A 21,262-nucleotide genomic window follows, 5' to 3' on the forward strand; every position below is an offset into this window, starting at 1 on the left:
TGGCTCCCGTGTCAACTAACATTGAGACAATCTGTCCTCCCACCCATATTTTAACAATGGGCTTCGGGGGTGAGACCATAGAACCCTGTCCTCTTCAGTCTCCCCATTCCATGTCGGCTAAACCGATCATGTTTTCTTCTCTTTCTTCCATCTGACTGGGATAGGCTGGACACCCTCTACCCCTGAAGCTTCCCTTGCAACTTCTCTGGAAAGTCCCTCTAAATCCTTTTCCTTGTCCTCTTCCATGCTGGCGAGATTGTCCCCTAGGTTGGCCATTCCTCTGGGGGCACTCCCTTTGCCAGTGTCCTTCCTGTCTACAGATGGAACGTTGGTTGGATCCAATACGCATTCCCCCCAATGCCACTGCTAACATTTCAACCTTCTTTTTCTCTTTCTGATCTGATTTACGCTCTTCTTCCTTTTCACGGTTATGGAACACCTTCTGAGCTATTTCCATGATCTCTGCTACATTTTTCCCTAAGGCCCCTTCTGTGCGTTGTAACTTTTTCTTTATGTCTGGAGCACTTTGGGTGATAAATCTTTCAATTAGGAGTGGGCGATTTTGAGCTACTTCCATATCAAGACCTGCAGCATAATTAATTGGACGAATTGCGGCTTCTCTCAGGGCTTCTAAATACAAAAGCCGATAATTCTGCAACAAAGTTTGATGTTGTGCATCGTTAGCATTCCAGTTTGGTCTTTCTTCTACTGCTTCGGCATCTCTGCTTGCCTGATAATTCACTCCCCGTTTGGGGTGTCAGCGGGCAAGCACTTTTAATTTCCTTAATCTATATTTTTCTCTCCCTTCCATATCCAGTAAAGTAGAAATAAGTTGTTGCAATATCATCCTACGTGGGGTTATGCATCTGAATAATGATGGAAAATAGGTCAATTATTTCTTGAGGTTTTCTGAAAATGGTCCATATTGCTGACGCCAATTAAATAGATCAGTGGTTGTAAAGGGAACATACTGGAGCATCGGAATATTGGTGTTATTTGGTCCAGGGACCAAAACTTCTCTTACAAGGGCTATCATTTCTTCTGTTTTGACACCCGTTTTACTTCTAGTTCAACTAGAAACTGATGTTTTGCTATCATCGCTATCCAAGTCCTGGTCTTTCTTCTGAACGGTTTTATCTTTTTTTTTTTTAATCTTTCTTTTCACACCGGCTTCTGGTTGAAGATGGACTTCATTTCTTTCAACCAGAGGGAATGGAATTTGCTGATTTATCCCCCCTTCTTCTCTTCTAGGAACATAGGGTGGGGGCCTGGCAGTTTCCCCCCTTTCTTCCTGGCTCAAAATCTTAACTTTTGTCTAAGGTTTGGCTTTTTGGCTTGCCAAATATATTTTAGCACATTCTATCTGACACTTTGCTAACCATCGAGGCTTTTCTTCAATATTGATCTGCCACTGGTCTATATAGGGATATTAATCCCAATGACTACTTCCAGTCACAATTTGATGAACCCATGCCATGAGTTCGGGATTCGCCGATCCCTCTTTGGGCCACCCTATAAGGTGGTCCATTCAGATTCACAGAATTTTTTTAACATGGCTGGATTTGGTCGTGAGTCTCCATAATCCCTAGAAAAACCCTTTTTGAAATTTCCTAACATGCATTGAAGCGGGTCTGACCAACGCCCTTCTTAGTCTGGTTCCCTCCCATTTCTCCCTAACACACTACCACTGACCTGGAGTGCCGGACATTCCAACGGTCACTCTTCAGGAAATGTGATGGTTTAACCACCCACACAATCCTACCTTTTGAAGACTTAAGGACGCTGCCTTGTCTTCTAGGGGGTGATCAGTCCCTTCTTCTGATCCAAACGGGATCAGGTATCCCCTTTTACAATACTTGCCTGCAGGCGTTCCAGACCCTTCCATGGATTAAAGACCCATCTGCTACCCTCGGTGGATCCTTGACTGGAGTGCTTCGCTGGCGGGTGAGTTCCCCTCCCTTCCTGTTGAGGTCTCCCTGTAGACAAAGGCCACGGAACCGGCTTGAAGGAGTCATCGTTAGGAGAGGAGCTACCCACCAGCACAGTCTATCTTGAAGGTCAACGGCCTCTTCCTAAAAGTCCCGGCGGAGTCGCCATAAATCTTGTGGAAAAACGCAAGGACTCTTACGAATTCCAAAGGGTTTAGCAGAGAGATTTATTGCGCAGGTTCAGAAGCAATAGAGACAAGCAATTCTGAACCCCGAAAGCGGGTTTAGACTTCAGTTTTATACATTCCTTTTCTCAGGAACAAAGAACTACACACATTGTGATACATTAGGTTAGTTTCTCATGGGCATATAATGGAGAATTTGCTACATACATTATATCCGAGTGCAATGCGCATTAGGTGAGTCACATATTGCTAACACAGCATTATTCTAGTAATTATGCAGACACATCATTATTATTCTAGTGATGTTGTTGTTGTTGTTATTATTATTATTATTATTATTATTATTATTATTATTATTCAACATTAACACAGTATTAAGAGTAATTTTTTAGTGCATTGTTCCCAAAAGTTAGAAATGTTGTGGAAATTTTGTAGTAGTTCTCTTCTCCTTTAATTATGATTTTGGTTGATTCTAGTTCCCTCTAGTATTCAACCTTCAAAGTCCCATATTATTATGTTTATTTTTTAATCAACATTTCTCCTCACAGGGAGGGGGAAATGATTAATTTTCAAATTTTATTTAAAATACTTCTGGCCCCTTAGAGCTTTTATAACTTTTCAAAATCAATGTTATAATTACCCTTTTGCTGTCCAAAAGATTTTTTTAAGCCTTTAAACTTACATAAAACTTACTTTGCTGAGAATGGAAGGAGACTCACCTGGTGTAATGAAATCTGCCATTCTGAAGGCTCCTAGTATTAAAAAAACTAACTCCCAGAATTCAAATCCCAGTGGAGACTATTTCTTTTTGACAAGCAACTGTCTGGAGCATGTGCAAATGATTCCAGGTCTTGTCCTCAACTGGAGAGGAATTCTGAGAAGCCAGTCCGTTCATTGATTTCTTGTTCTATTGTGATTGTTGGCTCTGCTCTCAAGAGAGTTGTCTTAAGTTTGCCATTTCTCCCCTGGAAGTTCCCCTTCTAGTTCAACTTCCTGATGTTTCCTATTCTTCTATAGGTAGTCCTCAATGTATGACTACAATTGAACCCAAAATTCCCATTGCTAAGCAAGACAGAACAGGTAATCCTCAAGTTATGACACCTAACGTAGCAATGGTTAAAGTTACGACATCACTCCCAAGGTACTTATGACACAGTAATGAAGTCACGAATGTTACAGCACCATGGCAGTCGTTTACCCTTACAACTGACTGCTGAGACACTGCAACATTTCCCCTCCCTATTCCCCCACTCCAGGGACCTAACAGGCAGTGGGTGTTTGGAGACTCATTTACCTTGCAAAAATCTCCATGATCAAGCGAGCTGTCTCCTCTGTAGCCACTCTGTTGCAGATTTTTTTTTACCTAATCATAGAGCTCCAATAGCAGAGTGATGAGAGCAGAGGCAGACTGGGACAAGCGCATCCTACTCAGCTTGGTTACTCACTGAGGCTGCCTGTGCAAGATACCCGATTCATTATTGGAATGCCAGGCAGCTTTGGTGAGTCTAAACAAGTGCGAGATCGCATTCCTGAAGGCTTCCATTCTCCACATCAAAAGCTTTTGCTGCAGAGAATGGAGGCCTGCAGGGCACGAGATTGTATTCCTGAAGTCTTCCATCTCTGTGCCAACAGCTTTTGCAAAGGGCACAGAAGACTTTGGGGGTGCAAACTTGCATTACTTCAGACTCCATTTTCTGCAACAAAACCTTTTGTAAAGTGGATAGAGACCTAAAGTAGCTCAAGATCATGCCCCTGAAGTCTTTTGTCCCTTTACAAAAGCTTTTGGAGCAGAGGACGGACAGCTAAGAAGGGCAAGATTGTGCCCCTGAAGGCCTCCATTTTCTTTGGCAAAAGCTTTGGTGTGGAAAATGGAAGCTATCAGGGATACGATTTCACACTTCTTCAGACTCAACTACCTGCTACTCCAAAAGTGGATCAGGTATTCTGCGTAGGCAGCCTTGGTGAGTCAGCCAAGCTAAGCAGGGCACGCTTGTCCCACTCTGCCTCTGCTCTCACAGCTCTGCTATTGGAGCTCTGGGAGCAAAGAAACCATGGCAGAGAGGCTGGAGAGGAGACAGTTCGCTTGACCATTGAGAGCTTTGCAAAGTAAGTGAGTCAGCCTGTGGAGCCCTGGGGGGAGTGTAGGATGGGGTACGATCAATTTTGGGAACCCCAGGGGAGTGTGAAGTATTTCAATATGTCAGAGGGCGGCGTTGGGTGGACTGAAGCAGGTGGCCTGCTCCAGTACTAGGCCCACAATGATCTTCCCCACTCTGAGATACTAATGTGCACTTAATGATCTGCACATTTGATTAACGAACACATTGGGGAAAGCAGGGATTCATTTAATGTGATCCAATTAACAAATGTAATTGGCAGGCTCTATTACATTCATAATTTGAGGATTACCTGCAGTAAAGTACTGAAAATAAGAACTATCCTGAAAATAAGCCCTAATTTCATTTTTACATGTGAATCTAATATAAACCCTATCCCAAAAATAAGCCCTAATTAAGACCCTGCCCATCCCGTCCCACCATCTGGTTATATGAGGTGGGGCAAGGTGTACATGTAAAAATCAACCTAGGGTGGGTTTGGGGGGATTGAGCTGCCCCATAAGCTCCCACAGGCTTAGGACTGCCACAGCTAGGCCTCCCATGCTTGTGGCTGGACACCATGTGGTGCATTATGCTGGTGCCACTACTCGTGGCAGGAGATCATGTGGCATGTTGTATCGTGCACATGAGTGGCGGCCCTGGTGCAATGTGCCACATGGCCTCCTGCCACAAGCGGCGACACCAACACAACACGCCATGCAGCCTCCTGCCAGAAGCAGCGGTACTGGCGCGGCCTCCTGCCGCGAGTAGCAGCACTGGTACAACATGCCATGTGGCCTGCCATGAGCGGCGGCACTGGTGTGACACACCACACAGCATCCAGCTGCAAATAACTACAGAAGAAGTCAAGCAGCTGCGGGACAAGTGTCAGGGCATGGGAGACCTGGTTGTGGTCCTCCTAAGATAAGCACTCGAAAATAAGACTTGGTGCCTCTTTTGGAGACAAAATAATATATAAGACTGGGTCTTATTTTCGGAGGAATATGGTAAGTACTCCACACAGCCTGCCTACAATTCTTGCCTGTCTGTAGTTCTTCTGCCTGTTTGCCTGGGATTGGTTTTCAATGCCTCTTCCCTTGTTGCAGCCATATAAAATACATAAGAACCTATGGTCCTTATTTAATGATGGCAAATGAGACTACAGTAGTGCAATTGCTGTTGCTAACTGATGCAGTCATGTGGTGTCATGCTTTACAATCCCCTGCTTAGTGACAGAATTCCAGTCCCAGTTGCTGTCATAACCAAAGCACTAATCTGTAGATCTTCTGACAATTAATTGGGCCAATTTATGCAATCTATGGACTCAGGCAACACCAGATCACTGTTATACAACATCAAGGAAACAAGAACTATACAGATTTATTAAGTCTTCTTTAATGCAATATGGTTAAATTCAAAATTTCACAAGTTGTAAGAATTTCCATCCTCATTTGTAGTGAAGATATAGAGGCTTTTTCAATACTTTAAAACAGAGCTTTTCAATCTTTTTACCGATTGTACCACTTTTAGGGGATATGGCAATATTCGAGTACCATCTAGCAAGTGTCAAAAACTTGATGACACCCCCCAAAAAACCTGTTCAAAGTTGCAATTGCACTGAAATGACTTATGACCATTTTTCACACTTATGACCATTGCAGCATGCCCAGGGTCATGTGATTTATATTTGGATGCTTGGCAACTGATTCATATTTATAATGGTCACAGTGTTCCAGGGTCATGTGATCCCCTTCTGCAACCTTTTGACAAGCAAAGTCAATGGCAGAGCTGCTGGTGGCCAAGTGCTAAGGCGGGAGTTCCTTTCCTCCCTCCCTTCACTTCCTCCCTTTTTCTCATTCCCATCTCCTTCTGAAGGAAGAATTTGAACCCCCCCCCATATTTTCCCTCTTCCATATATTGATCAAACAAGGAAAGGCCTACCAGAGATAGAAAAGACAAGCTGCTGAGTGAACTAGCTTAAAAAGGCACATTCCCCTTTAAGAATTAGTTACTGGTTAGAAAGGAAAGTAAGGAGCACAGCCAGCACTTAAGGAAGAAAGTGTAAGTACTGGCTGCCGGCTAAGGCAACCTCCCCAAATGGCTGGCCATTCATAAGTAAAGGAATGCTACAGGCAAAATCCATTCAGGAAAAAAAATACTTCAAAATCCCTTGCAGCAAAACTTACAGCTAACAGCAGAGCAATAGAAGCTAACACGAGACATCAGCCATCAGCCAAATAGAAATTGCCAAACATTCCTTAAGAACACAAAGCCCTCATTGCACAAATCCCAGAACTTCAAAGTCCCGAAAGCACATAAGAATCCTTCCACTCTCCATCTCCTTCCCTCCTCCGTGCCTCACCTCCAGCCATTGCTGCCTTTTTTCATTCCTCTTGGAGGGTGACCCTCCCCCACTGCATTTCTTGCCTGTTTGCTGCTGCCAGCACAGATGGCTGCCACAGCAGTTGTAGATCGGCTCATGGCCAGCCTGCTTGATCTCCTCTCCCTCCACCCTCCCCGTCCTTCTCCTTCTTCTTCCCCTTAGTGCAGCTGACTCTGCCTCCTCCCAAGGCTGCTGCTTTTTCTCTCTCTCCCTCTCCTGCCCAAACTGCCTCCTTTTATAGGCTCTCCTGTCTCCCCCCTCCTTTCTCATGGGGGAGGGTGAGCCAGAAGTGAGCCTGGGGCCTCTGCAGCTCCAGAGGACTCTCTCCCTGTAAGTCCTTGCCTGTGCTGGCTCTTTCCCTCCCCCCTACACTTGGCTAGGCAGGGCTGCATACCACCTGCCACTCATTAATGTACCACAAGTGGTACGCATACCACCGGTTGAAAAGCCCTGCTTTAAAATACATTCCCAATTTCTCTCCACTTAAAATAAGCTGTCACTGACTTGCCTAACATCTTTTCAGTGTTTATGCCTACTTTCTCTTAATTTCTTTTCCAGTCTTTGCATAGTCTTACACTGATATCTTATTTCTGCTGCTCTGTGGGAACTCTAGTGCAAATTGTTTTTTGCAAATTGAGATGCAGGGGAAAACCACCAGCGTGCTTTAGAGAAAATTGCCCTTTGAACTAACAAAATGATCTAGGGACAAAGTAATATCACTCATCGTACAATTAAATCATGTTTGCCCATCTATCCCCTGATAAAATGGGACCATATTATTTTGGGGATGGAGTTGGTCCCTGAAAATCCTCTCAGCGTGATCTGCCTGTTAATTACTCCAAAAAGGATAAACCAGCCTGCTTGAAAACTCCATCAATTTGCTCTGTCTACTGGCTAATATGGAGCTATGTACAAAGCTCTCACTTGGCTAGGTATTATGCATTTTCATTTCTGCTTGAATTACATCAGAATTTTGATGTAGATATATATCAGAAATGGGATTGCCATGATCCAGAACACATTCTGCATGCTATTGCAATTCTTCCTAATATGGGTTGAATGTAAAATCCAAATTCAAATTAATACTCATGGCAAAAAAAAAAAAGTATAACCCATTATCTCTGGATAAGATGTAGTCCAAGGAAGAAGTGAAAGCAAAGCAGATGGCTATATGCAGAGTAATAATGTGAACTGATCCTCCTTGCAATCAAGTTAGAGTACTTTTGATATGTAATAAATTATTTTGATTATGATTAATAATGTTAAATAGAAAACAATAACCCATTATGATTGGAGTAAGAATTCAGGACATTGGGTCTCAGTTGTGAAAAAGAAAAGTTATCTCTATGATACTGTGGGTTTTTTTTCAATTATCTTTGATGGAGAATAAAAATATTTATCAGTAAATCACTGAAAAAAAATCTTTTTATTGCTTTGCCAAGCAGCATACTCTTAACAATTCCCTTTTGTATTTTGTTTCTTAGACAACAGAGAAGGTATGACTATCTTCTTTGCAGCAGGCATAAGGATTTACATAATACAAATATAAGAGGAGGGCTCTAATTTTCACTGACAAACCTGCTAAGCTGTATAGGAAGATATACTCACTTTTTTTAATCAAGACCACATAATTAAATTATTTATTGTGCTCTTTTCTTGACTGTTCATTGTTCTTTTTATCAGTTACAATTATTTTAGCTTAGCTGTTGCCAACAGTTGAGAGCAATATTCCACACACAGTGAAATTTTGATTTATGGGAAACTTTTTAAACTTATTACAGAAAATTTTCTGTTGAGCATTGAGCTTTTTGGCTTTTGAAGTTCATTCAACAGGCCTTCCCATATTATGTCAGAAGCCATAATATGTTTAGTTTAGTTTAGGCTTAATGGAATTGTGATCCTGCTGTAGTTTGTACACCATAATTTATGGTTGTATACCACATCATTCAACAAATCTCTTGCTTTAGTATTCCAAATCATGGAAATGGCTTTAGTATTCCACATCATGGAAAATAAATCCCAGACTATATAGTTTTGTATTCTGCAGAGTTAGGACTCACCTTAAATACAATTGAAATGTGGCAGGGATGACTGCTTTAACATAATGTTTGGGCAGAGTACAGAGATCGACTTTTTACGTGATTTTAGAGACTTCAATGTAGTATTTCTCAACCTTGGCAACTTTCAGATATGTGGACTTCAACTTTCAGAATTCCCCAACTGTATGGGAGTTAAAGTCCACACATCTGAAAATTGCCATGGTTGAGAAACACCACACTACTAAAAGATAAAGGTTTCCTTGTCCAGTTGTGTCCAACTCTAGGGTGCGGTGTTCATCTCCATTTCTTGGCCAAAGAAGCCAGTGTTGTCTGAAAACATTTTCTGTGGTTATGTGGCCAGCAGGCTATATACCAAAGGCGCATGGAATGCTGTTACCTTCCCACCAAAGTGGTACCGATTAATCCACTTGCATTTGCATGCTTTCAAACTGCTAAATGGTAGGAGCTGGGACAAGTAATGGCAGCTCATCCTGTCGCATGGTGCTCAGGTCACAAATCTGGGTTGTCAGCTGATAACTCAGCATCTTTAACCGCCAAGCCATCACACCCTCTCTACACTACACTAACTACACTACACTAGTGCATAACATAAAATTGATATGCAAAAGTGCACAAACTGACTTACAGCAAAGTAGGACCAAATTAATACTTGGATGGAGACCACTAGAAAATTCTAGGGCTGAAGATTAGAATGGGAAATGAAATTAATATCTGGAAGTAGGCTATGACAATCCACTTCCATATTTTATGAAAAAAACAGTCATTCAACTGATGTTTGGAGAGATGATAATAATATTGCTAACTGAAAATGGGATGGAAATAAGCATATGCTCAGAAATTTTTCCAATATGAATTGGCTAGTTTTAGGAAAATCTACAAATGACTCAAAATAGATTACTCGTTGAGTGAAAAATGTATATAGATTACATCTTTACTTACCTTCCCAAAATGTTACTATGTAGAATCCTAATATTTGATAGGAATAAGTTTGTGTTGGTGTTGTAGAATTATGGTTCTCTGTGAAATCACACAGTTCGTTTATTAGATTTTTCATCCTGCTTTCAGTACTTTATAAGTAATTCAAGGCAGCAAACATATGTCATACTCCTTCCTCCTCCTATTGTCTCCACAACAAGTGACAAAAAACTCTGAGATGGGTTAGGCTGAGAGAAAAAGACTAGCCAAGAGTCACCGAGCCAGCCTAGGGTAGGATGAGAATTCAGTCTCCTGATTTCTAGGCCAGCACCTTAACCACTATACCAAACTGGCTCTATTGTACAAAGTGATTCCTATTAAAAAAAAGGAACATATGTCTCCCAATTTCATGCATTATTCTATATTTCTATACAATTTATATCTGGGGAATATTTTTGTACATGCTGCTAGTGGCTGTTAGGGATTTCAGAACGGAACCTGGGACTTTCTCCACACAAAGCAGGTGCTGTATCTGTCTATGAAATTGGCAAGAGAACTTTAATGTCTTCTGCACAGATGCACAATTCAGACTTTGTTACCTTCCTAATCATGGGCAAGGAGATGGATTGTACTTGGTGTTTATAATGGCAAAAATTAGTATTCATTTTTATTAGGTTTGTAGTGAGCCTAAATGACAAATTATTCTAATAATATGGTTTGTAAATTCTATTTTTTGTCATTCATTCATTCATTCATTCATTCATTCATTCATTCATTCATCCATTCAGTTCTATGCTCATCTCAGCTACAGACATGGGGCAACTTATAGTTCTAAAAATATAAAAACAAACATTAAAAACATCTAAAATAAATAAATATAGCAACCAAGAAAATTAACCAATCAACAAGAAACAGGGCTCTTAACACATTCAGAGCCCCCAGGTTTAGTACATGGCCAAAATTTTTAAAGCTTCACAAAAGAGCAGCAGGTTTGGGGCCGTTCTATTCTCTAAGGGGAGAATATTCCATGCAACAGGGGCAGAAAAGGCCTATGCCTATGTCACTGCCAGCTGACACTCTAGATCAGCGGTTCTCAACGTTTGTGTGACGGCACCCCCCGTCACACAAACGTTCTGTGCATGCGTGGCGCAGCGTGCATGGGGGCAGCGCCCCCATGCGCAGCGCGCATGCGCAGCGCGCATGCGCAGCGCCATCCCCATGCACAGCGCGCATGCGGGTGCCGCCCCCTGAGGGGAGAAAATGGCGGATCGCCTTCTTTGGCGACCCCCGAAAAATGGTCGATCGACCCCAAATGGGGTCGCGACCCATAGGTTGAGAACCGCTGCTCTAGATGGTAGGATCTCATGTGTGCCATCTACTAGATCACTGGTGTCAAACTCGTGTCACGTGACGTGTCACGGCGTATCCTGACTTTTTTCACATTGTCGGAGCTGGGGTGGGCGTGGCCTCTGCATGATGCAACTGGCCCGTAAGCTGTCAGTTTGACATCCCTGTATTAGATCATACTGTGTAGGTAGAAACTGTTAGAAGAAGGCAGTCCTTCAGGTAGCCGTGTAGAATTTAAAGGTGATAACCAGCGTCTTGAATTATTTTTACAACATACCAGTAACCAGCGCAGCTCACACAGTAGTAGTATTATGTGTGCCATGTATCTGTCACCATTTACAACACACATAGTCCCATTCTGCAGCAGTTGAAGTTTCTGAATGCTCTTGAGGCATAGCTCATGTAGAGCGCATTGCAGTAATCAAGAGCATGGGTGAGAGTGAACAGAGCCCCCCTCTCCAATGTATGCAAAGGGTCTCCTAGCCAAAGCTGCCACCTGCTCTTCAAGCAGGAGCCATAGTCTAGGACAGGGATAGGCAATCCAAAACACTCAAAGAGCCACTTGGACCCGTTTCCCACCAAAAACAAAACACTGGGAGCCGCAAAACCCTTTTGATATCTAAAATGAAGATAAGACTGCATATATCCTTTTTTACCTTTATTATAGGTGTGCGTATGTGTATGTGTGTGTGTATGTGTATATGTGTGTGTGTGTATACACACACACACACACACACACACACACACACACACACACATTAAAAATAAAAGTAAAAATATGACTCTTGGGAATATCCATACTATTAAAACAATGATCACCAAGAGAATGCTTTAAGAGAATAAAATTACATACACACAAAGGTAAAAAAAGGATATATGCAGTGTTATCTTCATTTTAGATGTCAAAAGGGTCTCTCGCTCCCTCCCTCTCTATCTGCCCTTGATCTGCCACTCCTCTTCCTCCACTCTCTCTCTCTCCCTCTCTCTCTCTTTCTCCCCCCCCCCTCCTATCTGCTACTCACCTGGCAAGCTTCAAGCTGTTGTCCAACAACTTCCGGGGTAGGCAACCTCGTCTCTTTTATGACTCATGGACTTCAACTCCCAGAATTCCTGAGTCAGCCTAGCTGGGCTAGCTAGCTCTCTCCTGCCCTTCCTGCTTCCTGCTTCCTTCAGAGACGCAGCAAAGGGAGGAGCTCCACCCAGAAAGCTTTTCAGCTCCTCGGAGAACACTGTGAGTGCAGAGAGAGAGAGAGAGAGAGAAGCAGGGAAGTGCAATTGCCTCTCTCTGTCTCTGTCTCTCTCTGCAAAGGCAGAGGAGGCTGGGAGCCACAGGGGAAGGCTCAAAGAGCCGCATGCGGCTCTGGAGCCGCAGGTTGCCGACCTGTGGTCTAGGAGAACTCCCAGATTATCCTGAAGAGCTTGCACTTCTACCATACAATCCTGCTGGATTTGATTGTCACTGATTTAAGAGATACCAGAAATGAAATCCATATTAAATCATATGGACTCAGACTACCAATTAAGGCATAATTTTATATATTTCTTGGACATAACCTTCTGTTATATTACTGGACCTCAGCACCAACTATTTAACTCTTTGTAAATGCTGAGGTTCATAGTGTGTAGTTTATATTTCCTATGCAGTAAATAAAATAAAATAAAATAAAGCTATCGTTTTTGGCTTATAATGCATGAGCTCCATTGCACATCTTGGAAAATCCCTTTAAGTTATACCAGTTTTCAAGGAACTTTAAAAAAAGAACTTCAGTGTAGGAGAAAATTTGAAGGAAGTCTTTCAGCTATAGACTATAAATGGTACTCCTCTTTTGATTTTTAACAGATCTTTATCATGTATTTTCTTTTACTCCAGTCCTGGGAGAAAAAGGTTTCTTATTTTGCAGGAGACATTTTCTTCAGAAAAACAATTGATGTGCATAGGCAGATTTGTTCTCAGAACAACTATTTCATTTCAGGCAACTTGCCTTCTTCTGTTTTCACTCCAAACAACTGCTTCTTTTTCAAAATCATTTTTGGAACATTGATTTCTTTTTTTTATTGTTTTGTCATATATATATTTGCTATAAATTCCTTTTTTAGTTCTCATCACTTTTTCAGATAATTTAATCTCTTTTGCAATTCCTGTTTACTTATTGTTTTTATTCATGGTATTTTAAAAGATCAATTGCTGCTTATGGAGTTCTGTTTATTTTTGGTGTAAATGGCTGGATTGAATAAAAAAGACTACAGGTAGTATTCAACTTATGACCATAATTGAGCCCAAATTTCTGTTGTTAAGTGAGACATTTGTTAAGTGAATTTTGCCCCATTTTATGACCTTTCTTGCCTCGGTTAAGTGAATCATTGCAGTTGATGAGTTAGTAAATCATTAAGTGAACCTAGTTTCCTCATTGATTTTGCTTGCAAGAAGGTTGCAAATGGTGATTACCAGCTGCCACACATCTGAATTTTGATCACATCTTCATGGGGATGCTAGAAAGGTTGCTAACTGTGAAAAATGGTCATAGGTCACTTTCTTTAGCGCTGTTGTAACTTTGAACAGTCACTAAGCGAACTATTGTAAGTTGAGGACTATCAGTACTGAAATAGAAGAAACCTCTTAGAAGTATTATTTTTTGTATAGTTATATGGAGGCATAACAAACAGATAGCATTTTCCCCACTAAAAACCAGAAGTTGCTTTATATTGAGTAATGTCTTTGGTCTACTTAGTCCAGTGTTGTCAACATTGATTCCTACTAGACTTTTGGAATTTACATTTTATTACCTTTATTTGGAAATGCCAGGGAGTTAATCTGGCACATTACAACATGCAACACGTGTGCTCCATCACTGAACTACACTCACTCCAAAAAGGGCCTTTTTTGATATAATTGTTAATATTCAGTCTTTAAAAGTGACTGACATTTTACAGCGTGTGAAATACTGCAAACATATAATTCTTACTAATTTATTACCTAACATTTATATGTATGAAATGCAAGCATACAGGATTTGTAGGTGTTATTTTCCTAGTGGATTGCACATTAGGGGAATGCTTTGGAGTGTCATGATCTGGCTCATGTTGGAAAATATTTGCAAGAGATATTCCTTTGCATGGTTTTTTTTGGGGAGGGGAGGCACTTTTGGTTCCCATCTTCCTTTCTTTTTGGAAGTGTCATCTGTATATCATTGATATACACTATGCATTTATTTCAGTTTGATTTACATTTTGGGAGCGATTTATGGACAGAATTGATTATCTAGGAATATAATTCTGCCCTAACCCAATCCAGTTGGTCCGATAATGAGTTAACCATTGATAATCCTGCAGTATCTCCATAAGAGAAGCCAATATTGCTTAGCCTGGAAAACTAATCTTTCTGATCATCATTAATGTGGAGAGCACCAGTTTTTAACAGAATGCACAATTCAGTCAGATTAGGTTTTACTTCCAACACAGATGGAAAATGAAAAGCTGTCAAACGTGCCTTTAGAAAGTGCTCTTCACAGAAAAGCGTGTCCATGAAAAAATGCAGCTTAAGAAATAAGTAAATTTAAGCAAATGGCTTGGTAAGGGAACGACTGAGGAAAAGGCATCAGATGCTTAAAAACAAGCCAATACTAATTTTGGTGGGTTTTTTTTTTGTTTTGTTTAATTAAAAATCAAAAGGGGGGCAGAGTTGTGGTAAAGTGGCCTTTATTCCTTCAGGGTAGCGTCGGTCCAGGACTTGGCCTTTTCTCCCTCCGTCCATTCCATCGTAATGTGTTTGGCCTGCCGAAAGGGGTCCTGGGTGATTGCCCAATCTGAGTAGTGCTCTTTCGAATGATTGACAACTGGGCTAGGCCCGCCGCGGTGCAAGAGCCAGAAGTCGAGGCTGTTCTTGTTGCGTGGGTGGAACCCCGCTTGCCTTGCTTAAGATTGTCTCGCTCTCCTTCAGCTAGTTTCCTAGCGTGTCGGCGGTCCGTGAATCTATCACTGCGCGTATCCGGCTTCAGGCAGAGGCGGGAAGGGAGAGGAAGCCGCGATTACTGCTGCTGTTATTGAGGCCAGAGGAAAAGCAGCGAAGCCAGCAGTAGTGACTTCTCTCACCTTGTGGAGGTGTGTTATTTTAGGCGGGTGAGAAAAGGAAGGAAATGGGCGGTAGAAGATCTGAGAAGTAGCCTAAAGGGTACTATCGGGCGGTGCTGGGGGGGGGCATGTTGCGGAGGCGGAATTTGAGGACACCGTACAGGCACAGAAGACGCGGGCCGAAAGCGGAGGACGTGGGGAAGTGCAGGCTGAGAGTAACGCAGGCAAATTGTGCACGTGGGCGCCCTGTTGCCGGAAGATGGGACTCTGCCGGGGCGTGCAGGCTGGGTGCAGTTATTCGGAAGAGATGTTTGTCCGCGTTGAATCGGAGACGTGGGTCCGTCCGCTCCTTCGGGGCGGTCGACGGAGCTCTCTTTCTGGATAGAGGTGTGTACGCTGTTCCTGGACGCCCTTTGCTCCTCGGACGCCTAGATAATGAGTAGGGCGGGAATTGCATTTCAAGGCTAATAGGCGGCGGGTGTGAATTGTTAACGGGTATAAAGGGTCATGGCTTGGCCCTTGGCTTGCAGTGTATCCGAACAGAGTTCGGGGAACTGAAAACCAGAGAACGGTAACCTGGTGGTATATTTTCTGATATGTTGGGAGGGGATCGACGATGCTTACCGTTTTCGAACTTAACCATATTCCTTTAGCTATTCCACTGCATACGGTACAAAAAATACTAATTACCTTTGCCTTGAACTTGCAAACCGCGAACTGCTAGCAGCAGCATTTACCTTTGCTGTGCCTCGTACATCGCAACGCGGGCGCTTCCAGATATTTTTTGGGGGAAGGATTGCGATTGTTTTTCTACATTTCCTTCCTTTGAAGAAACCGTCTTTGTTGTAGCAGGAAGGGATTGTAGCTTTAACCTTTGTGTGCTGCTAAAGCGTTTGATTGTTGCATTTCATCGCTTCCTCCTTCCTCATCTTTCATGCATGTGGTGCGTAATATTTTAAGTTATGAATATTTCTGGGAGCTTCATATAAGAGCAGATTGACCTGCCATATTCTTCTTTTTCTTGCTTTCCCCCAGGTGTGTGTAGATCTCAGATGTATCTCCAGCACCTTGCAATTTAAATTACAAAAGGAGAGAAGAGAATTTGGCCACTCATCTCTTCAGATCTTTTGTGTCAGGGAGGAAAAAAAGCGGAAGGAGAAGCGCAATCATCATCACTGAGCTGAGCCACTGCAGGAGGTGGAGAAGAGAAAAGCAGGAAAATCACAATACTGTATGCTTCTTTAGAATCAGATGGCGGAATTTGGCAGCAGAGGGGGAGACACTAGTGGAGGGAAAATAACCTCATCCCCAAATTCGGCACATGGAAAGGTGGCTTTTAAAGTAGGTGATGGGGAAGGAGGAGGAGGAGGAGGAGGAGGAGGGAGCGGTGGTATTGCAAGAATCCACTTGGACAGTGCTAGCAATGGGGTCTCCAATGGGGATTGTGCTCTAGTAAGAAACAGAGAACACCCAGACTCTCCTCAACCTGGTAGCCCTGCTATTGAGAGAGGATGTTCCAATCTGCACCCAGAAGGCAAATCTGGTATTCCCAAGAAAGCCAGCATCATCAAGGTAAGACAATATATTTTTAGCTTTTATTGACTCAGAGAAGATAACTTGCTGGGGATACAAATGACCCTGTGCAAGTCAGGTTGTCCTGATCACTCAGCATCATAAGCAGTCTGATTGCTGATAGGCAGAAGCCACAGCTGTACAGTCCAGGAAAGACGTCACAGTCTCAATAACACGTTTTGTTTATATAAATTAAGAAACGTTATCTCTGAAAAAGGTTCTTAACAAATTAGCTGATGGAACTGAAGGTAAATGTTGCTGGGGATACAGAATGACCCTGTGCAAGTGACCCCATGCAGGATAGGTTATCCTCATCACTTAGTGTTTATAAGCTCTCTGACTGCTGATTGGTAGTGACTGCAGCTGTGCAGGCCAGATGTCACAATTCCAATAACAAGTTTTGTTAATATGTTTCATGTTTCTTAATTTATATAGTCTATCTCTGTAAAAGGTTCTTGGCAAGTAAGCTGTACTCTCAGAATGGAGGCGAGGATATCACAATCCAGTAAAGTATGAAAACAATTCACTTTACAGAGATTATAGATTAATTAGTTTTTTGCTGATCATAGGGGCTGTTAGATGCACCTGTGCAGAACAGTTTTTCCTCTTGCTGACTGATATACAGCAAGTCATGTGAACATGAGGGATTAATGACTCGGGTAAGAGAAAAATATAGAATGCTCTCTTGAAGGTGATTGTATATCATTCAGGAGATCGACAGTGTTAGAGATGAGATGATAATAGGAGAATCATATATAAACCAAAAATAAATTATTTCTATGTGCTTTGTGTAAATATAAAGTAGACAATTTTTTTCCAGTTAAAACAGATTTCATAATAGCTTTTTTGCATATATTCCACCCTGGCTGTTTGGTGCAGAAATGAGCTACACCAAAAATTACATAAAATAGGATTCTATATGGAGTGACATATAGATCAGTATTGCAATCCGTGTTATTTCTCTAGTTCTCCAGGAATAAATGTTTTGGGTAGTCTTAAATTCTGTTTCAAAACTTGCTTGAGATTCAAGGGAAGAACAAGGACAGGGATTACCATAATGCATTTGTCAAAATTTTGTATCTACCCTTTAGAGAGTGGCTTTGCAGACTATTAATAACTCACAACAGTGTATGTGGCAATCTGTAGAAATGTTAATTGATTTTCTACACATATTCCATAGTCTATGTTTGTGTATAAGTATAATCTGATTTTAGTTAAGAATGCCAGAGGTCTTTTGACCTAAGTCCGGATTCAAATATTGCAGATATCTTTAAAGGGGGATATTGCAATTTGTGCTATGTTGTCATAATTTGTTAAATGTATTTTTAAAATATCCATTTTTATTTGAAATACATTGTTTTAACGTAAACTATAACTTATTTGGAAATAAGCTAAGGATCCACACTTAGCTTATTTCATTTGTGTTATACAAAAATGAACTTTGCCTTCTCTATGTAATTGTTGACATTAAATTACTCACCTATTTAGTAGTCATTGCAAATGCATATTTTCTTTAACATTTTTAGGACATAATTGCTTGACAATTTCTACATATAATATAAGGTATTTTTGTAATATCTGTTTAGCTGTTGTTACAATTACTTCATCTAGTCTGAGTTTCAGTGCTATTTTAGGTGCATTGGCTCATTCTTATTTTGGACTGGAGTGTCGTTCTTCTTTAGAACCAAATCCTGTATATGTTTACTTGGAAGTTAGCCCAACTAGATTTAGTGGAGCTTACTTCCATGTAAATGTTATCAACATTAAAGCTAAATGAATTTTATGTGAGCCTTATCTTGGAATTTCATAATCATAAATGGTATTTAAATATTTATGCAAAATTTCTGAAAACTCTGGGTTTTCCTTCTTAATGTGCTACTCTTTATAGATATCTGTATTCAGGGTTATAACAATACACATGCATGGTTATAGAGCAGAAATACATTCACGGTAAAAGTTATTTTCTAAATATCAGTAATATATAGTTCACATGGTATGTGCTATCATTTTCAATATGTATGGTGGCTAATGCAGAAATTACTGATCAAATGAATAGATTTAACAAATATCATAGGCACATATTTTTAAAATGGTTCATTCTGTCATTGTATTCTACATAATTTCCCCAAATTATATGATAAAAGATATTGAAATAAGGTATAAATCCATATTTTTGCAAATAATACATGATGGTGCTGTTATTTCCCTGTATACAATGTATCTTTTTGACTGAGAAATACATTTTTCTTACTATCCTGTCACCTGTTGTTCTATTCTTAAATTTCACTTTGTCCATAGTCTCCACTACAGTTTATTTTGCTTTTGTAGCTGAACTTAAGATTTGGCAACATAGTCACAGTTGCAAGAGGAGTGTTTTGTCTCTTTTCAGCTAGCTTTAACACCTGATTATTGTTAATTTTGGCTGTGTATAAAATCCTGAATTAGACTAGGTAGTGTATTTCTGAGGGGTCCTCTGGGTCTTCTCAGGATTTATAGAAAGAATAGTTCCTGCTTCCAAAAGCTAGTCTCTGTGTTAGTTTTCTGTGGTAGGCCTCATCTGTGTTGCAATTCTCCATGTTCCATCTGTAACCTCTGGGTATCCTATGGCTTTGTACCAAGTGGTTCATCCTGATTGCATCAAAGTTTTCAATGCAGTAGATAGACAAAGCTAAATAGAAAGTATTGTAAGACTGCATATTCAAGCTCTGGCCCTTTTTAGGTTGCTGTGTAGTTGCAAGGATGCAGATACTTAGCGCAAGTCCTTAGCCAAGGTTTTACATATGGTGTATAAGCCCTTAAACTGTTCAGGACCAATTGACTGTATATAATTTATTTCTGAGTTCATCTGGATAGGTCCGATTACCTGTGGATAGAATTACAAAATGCCATTGTGTAATTGCTTATAGGCTAACATTCTGGAATTCTCTCTCCCCTGAAATTCTATATGAGTTTGGAATAATGGGGTTTTATTACTGTTTTTCTTCCTTTCCCTCATTCTTTTCTTTTAAAATATGATTTAAAATGCATTATTAATGTTGTGCATTTTATATTTTATAAACCACTTTGCTTTTTTATAGGAAGCAGTACAAGGTAATGAACCTGCTTTTTTCATGTGTTTAAAAGTGGGAGGGTTGTTATGGTAAGTTTGGTGTTTGTAAATGCACATATTACAGGTAGTACTTTTTGCATTTTATTTTTCTATAAAGAATTTTTTCAGTTTCAATTTCTCTGTAAGTTTAAAAGTATGACTTTTGTTTGTATTGCGTACATTATTTTCCTAAATATGGACAATTAGATCTGTTGACAAACAGAAGGGTGTTTTTCTTTCTCAACTTGTTAATGTCTCCCATCCTTTTTTTGTTTTCCAGTAATATTGGTGCCCATGATGTTGGTCAGAATATTCTGCTACATAATGCAAGTAATATATCTGCGTTGAGTTCATATTATTAATAAACAATGTTTCTAGAAATGCATGTGCTGCTTTATCCCTAAGAGAATTTATTCTTAAAAATGGTTGTTTTAGACTCATTGAGAATATGATAAAGGCAGATTCCCCCCATCTTATAAGATTGTTATTGAAAAAGCATTTTTGTTCTTTATTTTTTCTTTCCTAAACATAATGGATCTTTTCAGTGTCCCAAAAGGAAAATAATAGATACATTTGGTGATTTAATTGTAAAATATCTTTAAAATGTCAGTTTATATTTCTCTGTTTCTGAGAAATAGTACTTTGTGCATTTCAATGGTAAATTTACAGTTGTGTTCAAAGACATTTGTCTGTCAATAGAAATGAAATTCTGGCAAAGAAGATTTTTTTTCTTTACTTTCCTGCATGTCCCCATTATCTGCTCTGAGGAGTTCTTCAATTGATTGTAAGAGATTTGAGGGCAAGGTACGCAAGTGAAATATAGGCAGAGGCGAATTGAGAAGGTATATTTCATGAACTGAATTAATTTGTCCATTGCTGGCTATTTCTCAGAATGTTAATGAGGAAGTAAGATAAGATTTTATGATTCTCTGTCTTTAAGGAGAACCGATAATCTATATTTCATCTAAGTTGCTCAGGAGATGGTCTACTCCTCTTTCATCCTTTTATGAGGATAATTCTGTGAAGTATGTTAGATTGAAAAGGAAGTTCTCTGTTATGAGCTTCAAGACTAAGAACCTTCAGACCTGGCTGTCTCTGGTTCTCCTCTATCATATCATCAATTAGGATTAGATAATCTGTTACCTTCTACAATACAGTTCCATTTTGTCAGGCTAATAGGGGAGCAGGTTTAAATTTCCCGGAGAGCATCGGATTGGCTATTTCTGTTCTAATTCTTCATTAGCTGTTCATTTTGTACACCATCTATGAAGATTGAATGAAAAGTAGTCTCCATCTCCATAGGTTTATGGATATTTAAAGCAGAAAAAAATCTTTAAAATTAACTCTTTTGTTCAAAGAACAAAAAGATTAAGATTTATAAAGTAAAGATCTTACCAAACACTATTTCTGATCATAATATGATGAGTTTGGTTTATAAAAAGAAAGCTACTACTTTTTGATGGAGACTAAATGAAATAATATTATTGAAATAATTATGTTACAGAGAAAAGAATAGTGAGGTATTGTAAAAAGAAAATGTTATTTTTTTAAAAAAATAACTTAAACCTGGGCACCAACTTAATGGTTTGGCAAGTAAAGCTTTTGTGATGTTTTTCACGA

General features: G+C 40.2%; 1 protein-coding gene across 2 annotated transcripts in view; it reads left to right on the top strand.

Annotated features, from left to right (window-relative positions):
- The first annotated feature begins 14,764 nt into the window (after positions 1-14,764).
- The window catches only part of PLCL2 (phospholipase C like 2), an 87,307-nt gene continuing 80,809 nt past the window's right edge, over positions 14,765-21,262 (top strand). For both annotated transcript variants that reach the window (XM_039348844.1, XM_039348845.1), the window contains exons 1-2: positions 14,765-15,012; positions 16,018-16,554. In XM_039348844.1, the coding sequence (XP_039204778.1) occupies positions 16,234-16,554 (321 nt within the window). In that variant the 5' untranslated portion in view covers positions 14,765-15,012; positions 16,018-16,233. The remainder of the gene's footprint in view (positions 15,013-16,017; positions 16,555-21,262) is intronic.

The sequence above is a fragment of the Crotalus tigris genome, unplaced genomic scaffold (assembly GCF_016545835.1).
Source record: "Crotalus tigris isolate CLP2741 ecotype Arizona unplaced genomic scaffold, ASM1654583v1 scf7180000018184.2832721, whole genome shotgun sequence".
NCBI lineage: Eukaryota > Metazoa > Chordata > Lepidosauria > Squamata > Viperidae > Crotalus > Crotalus tigris.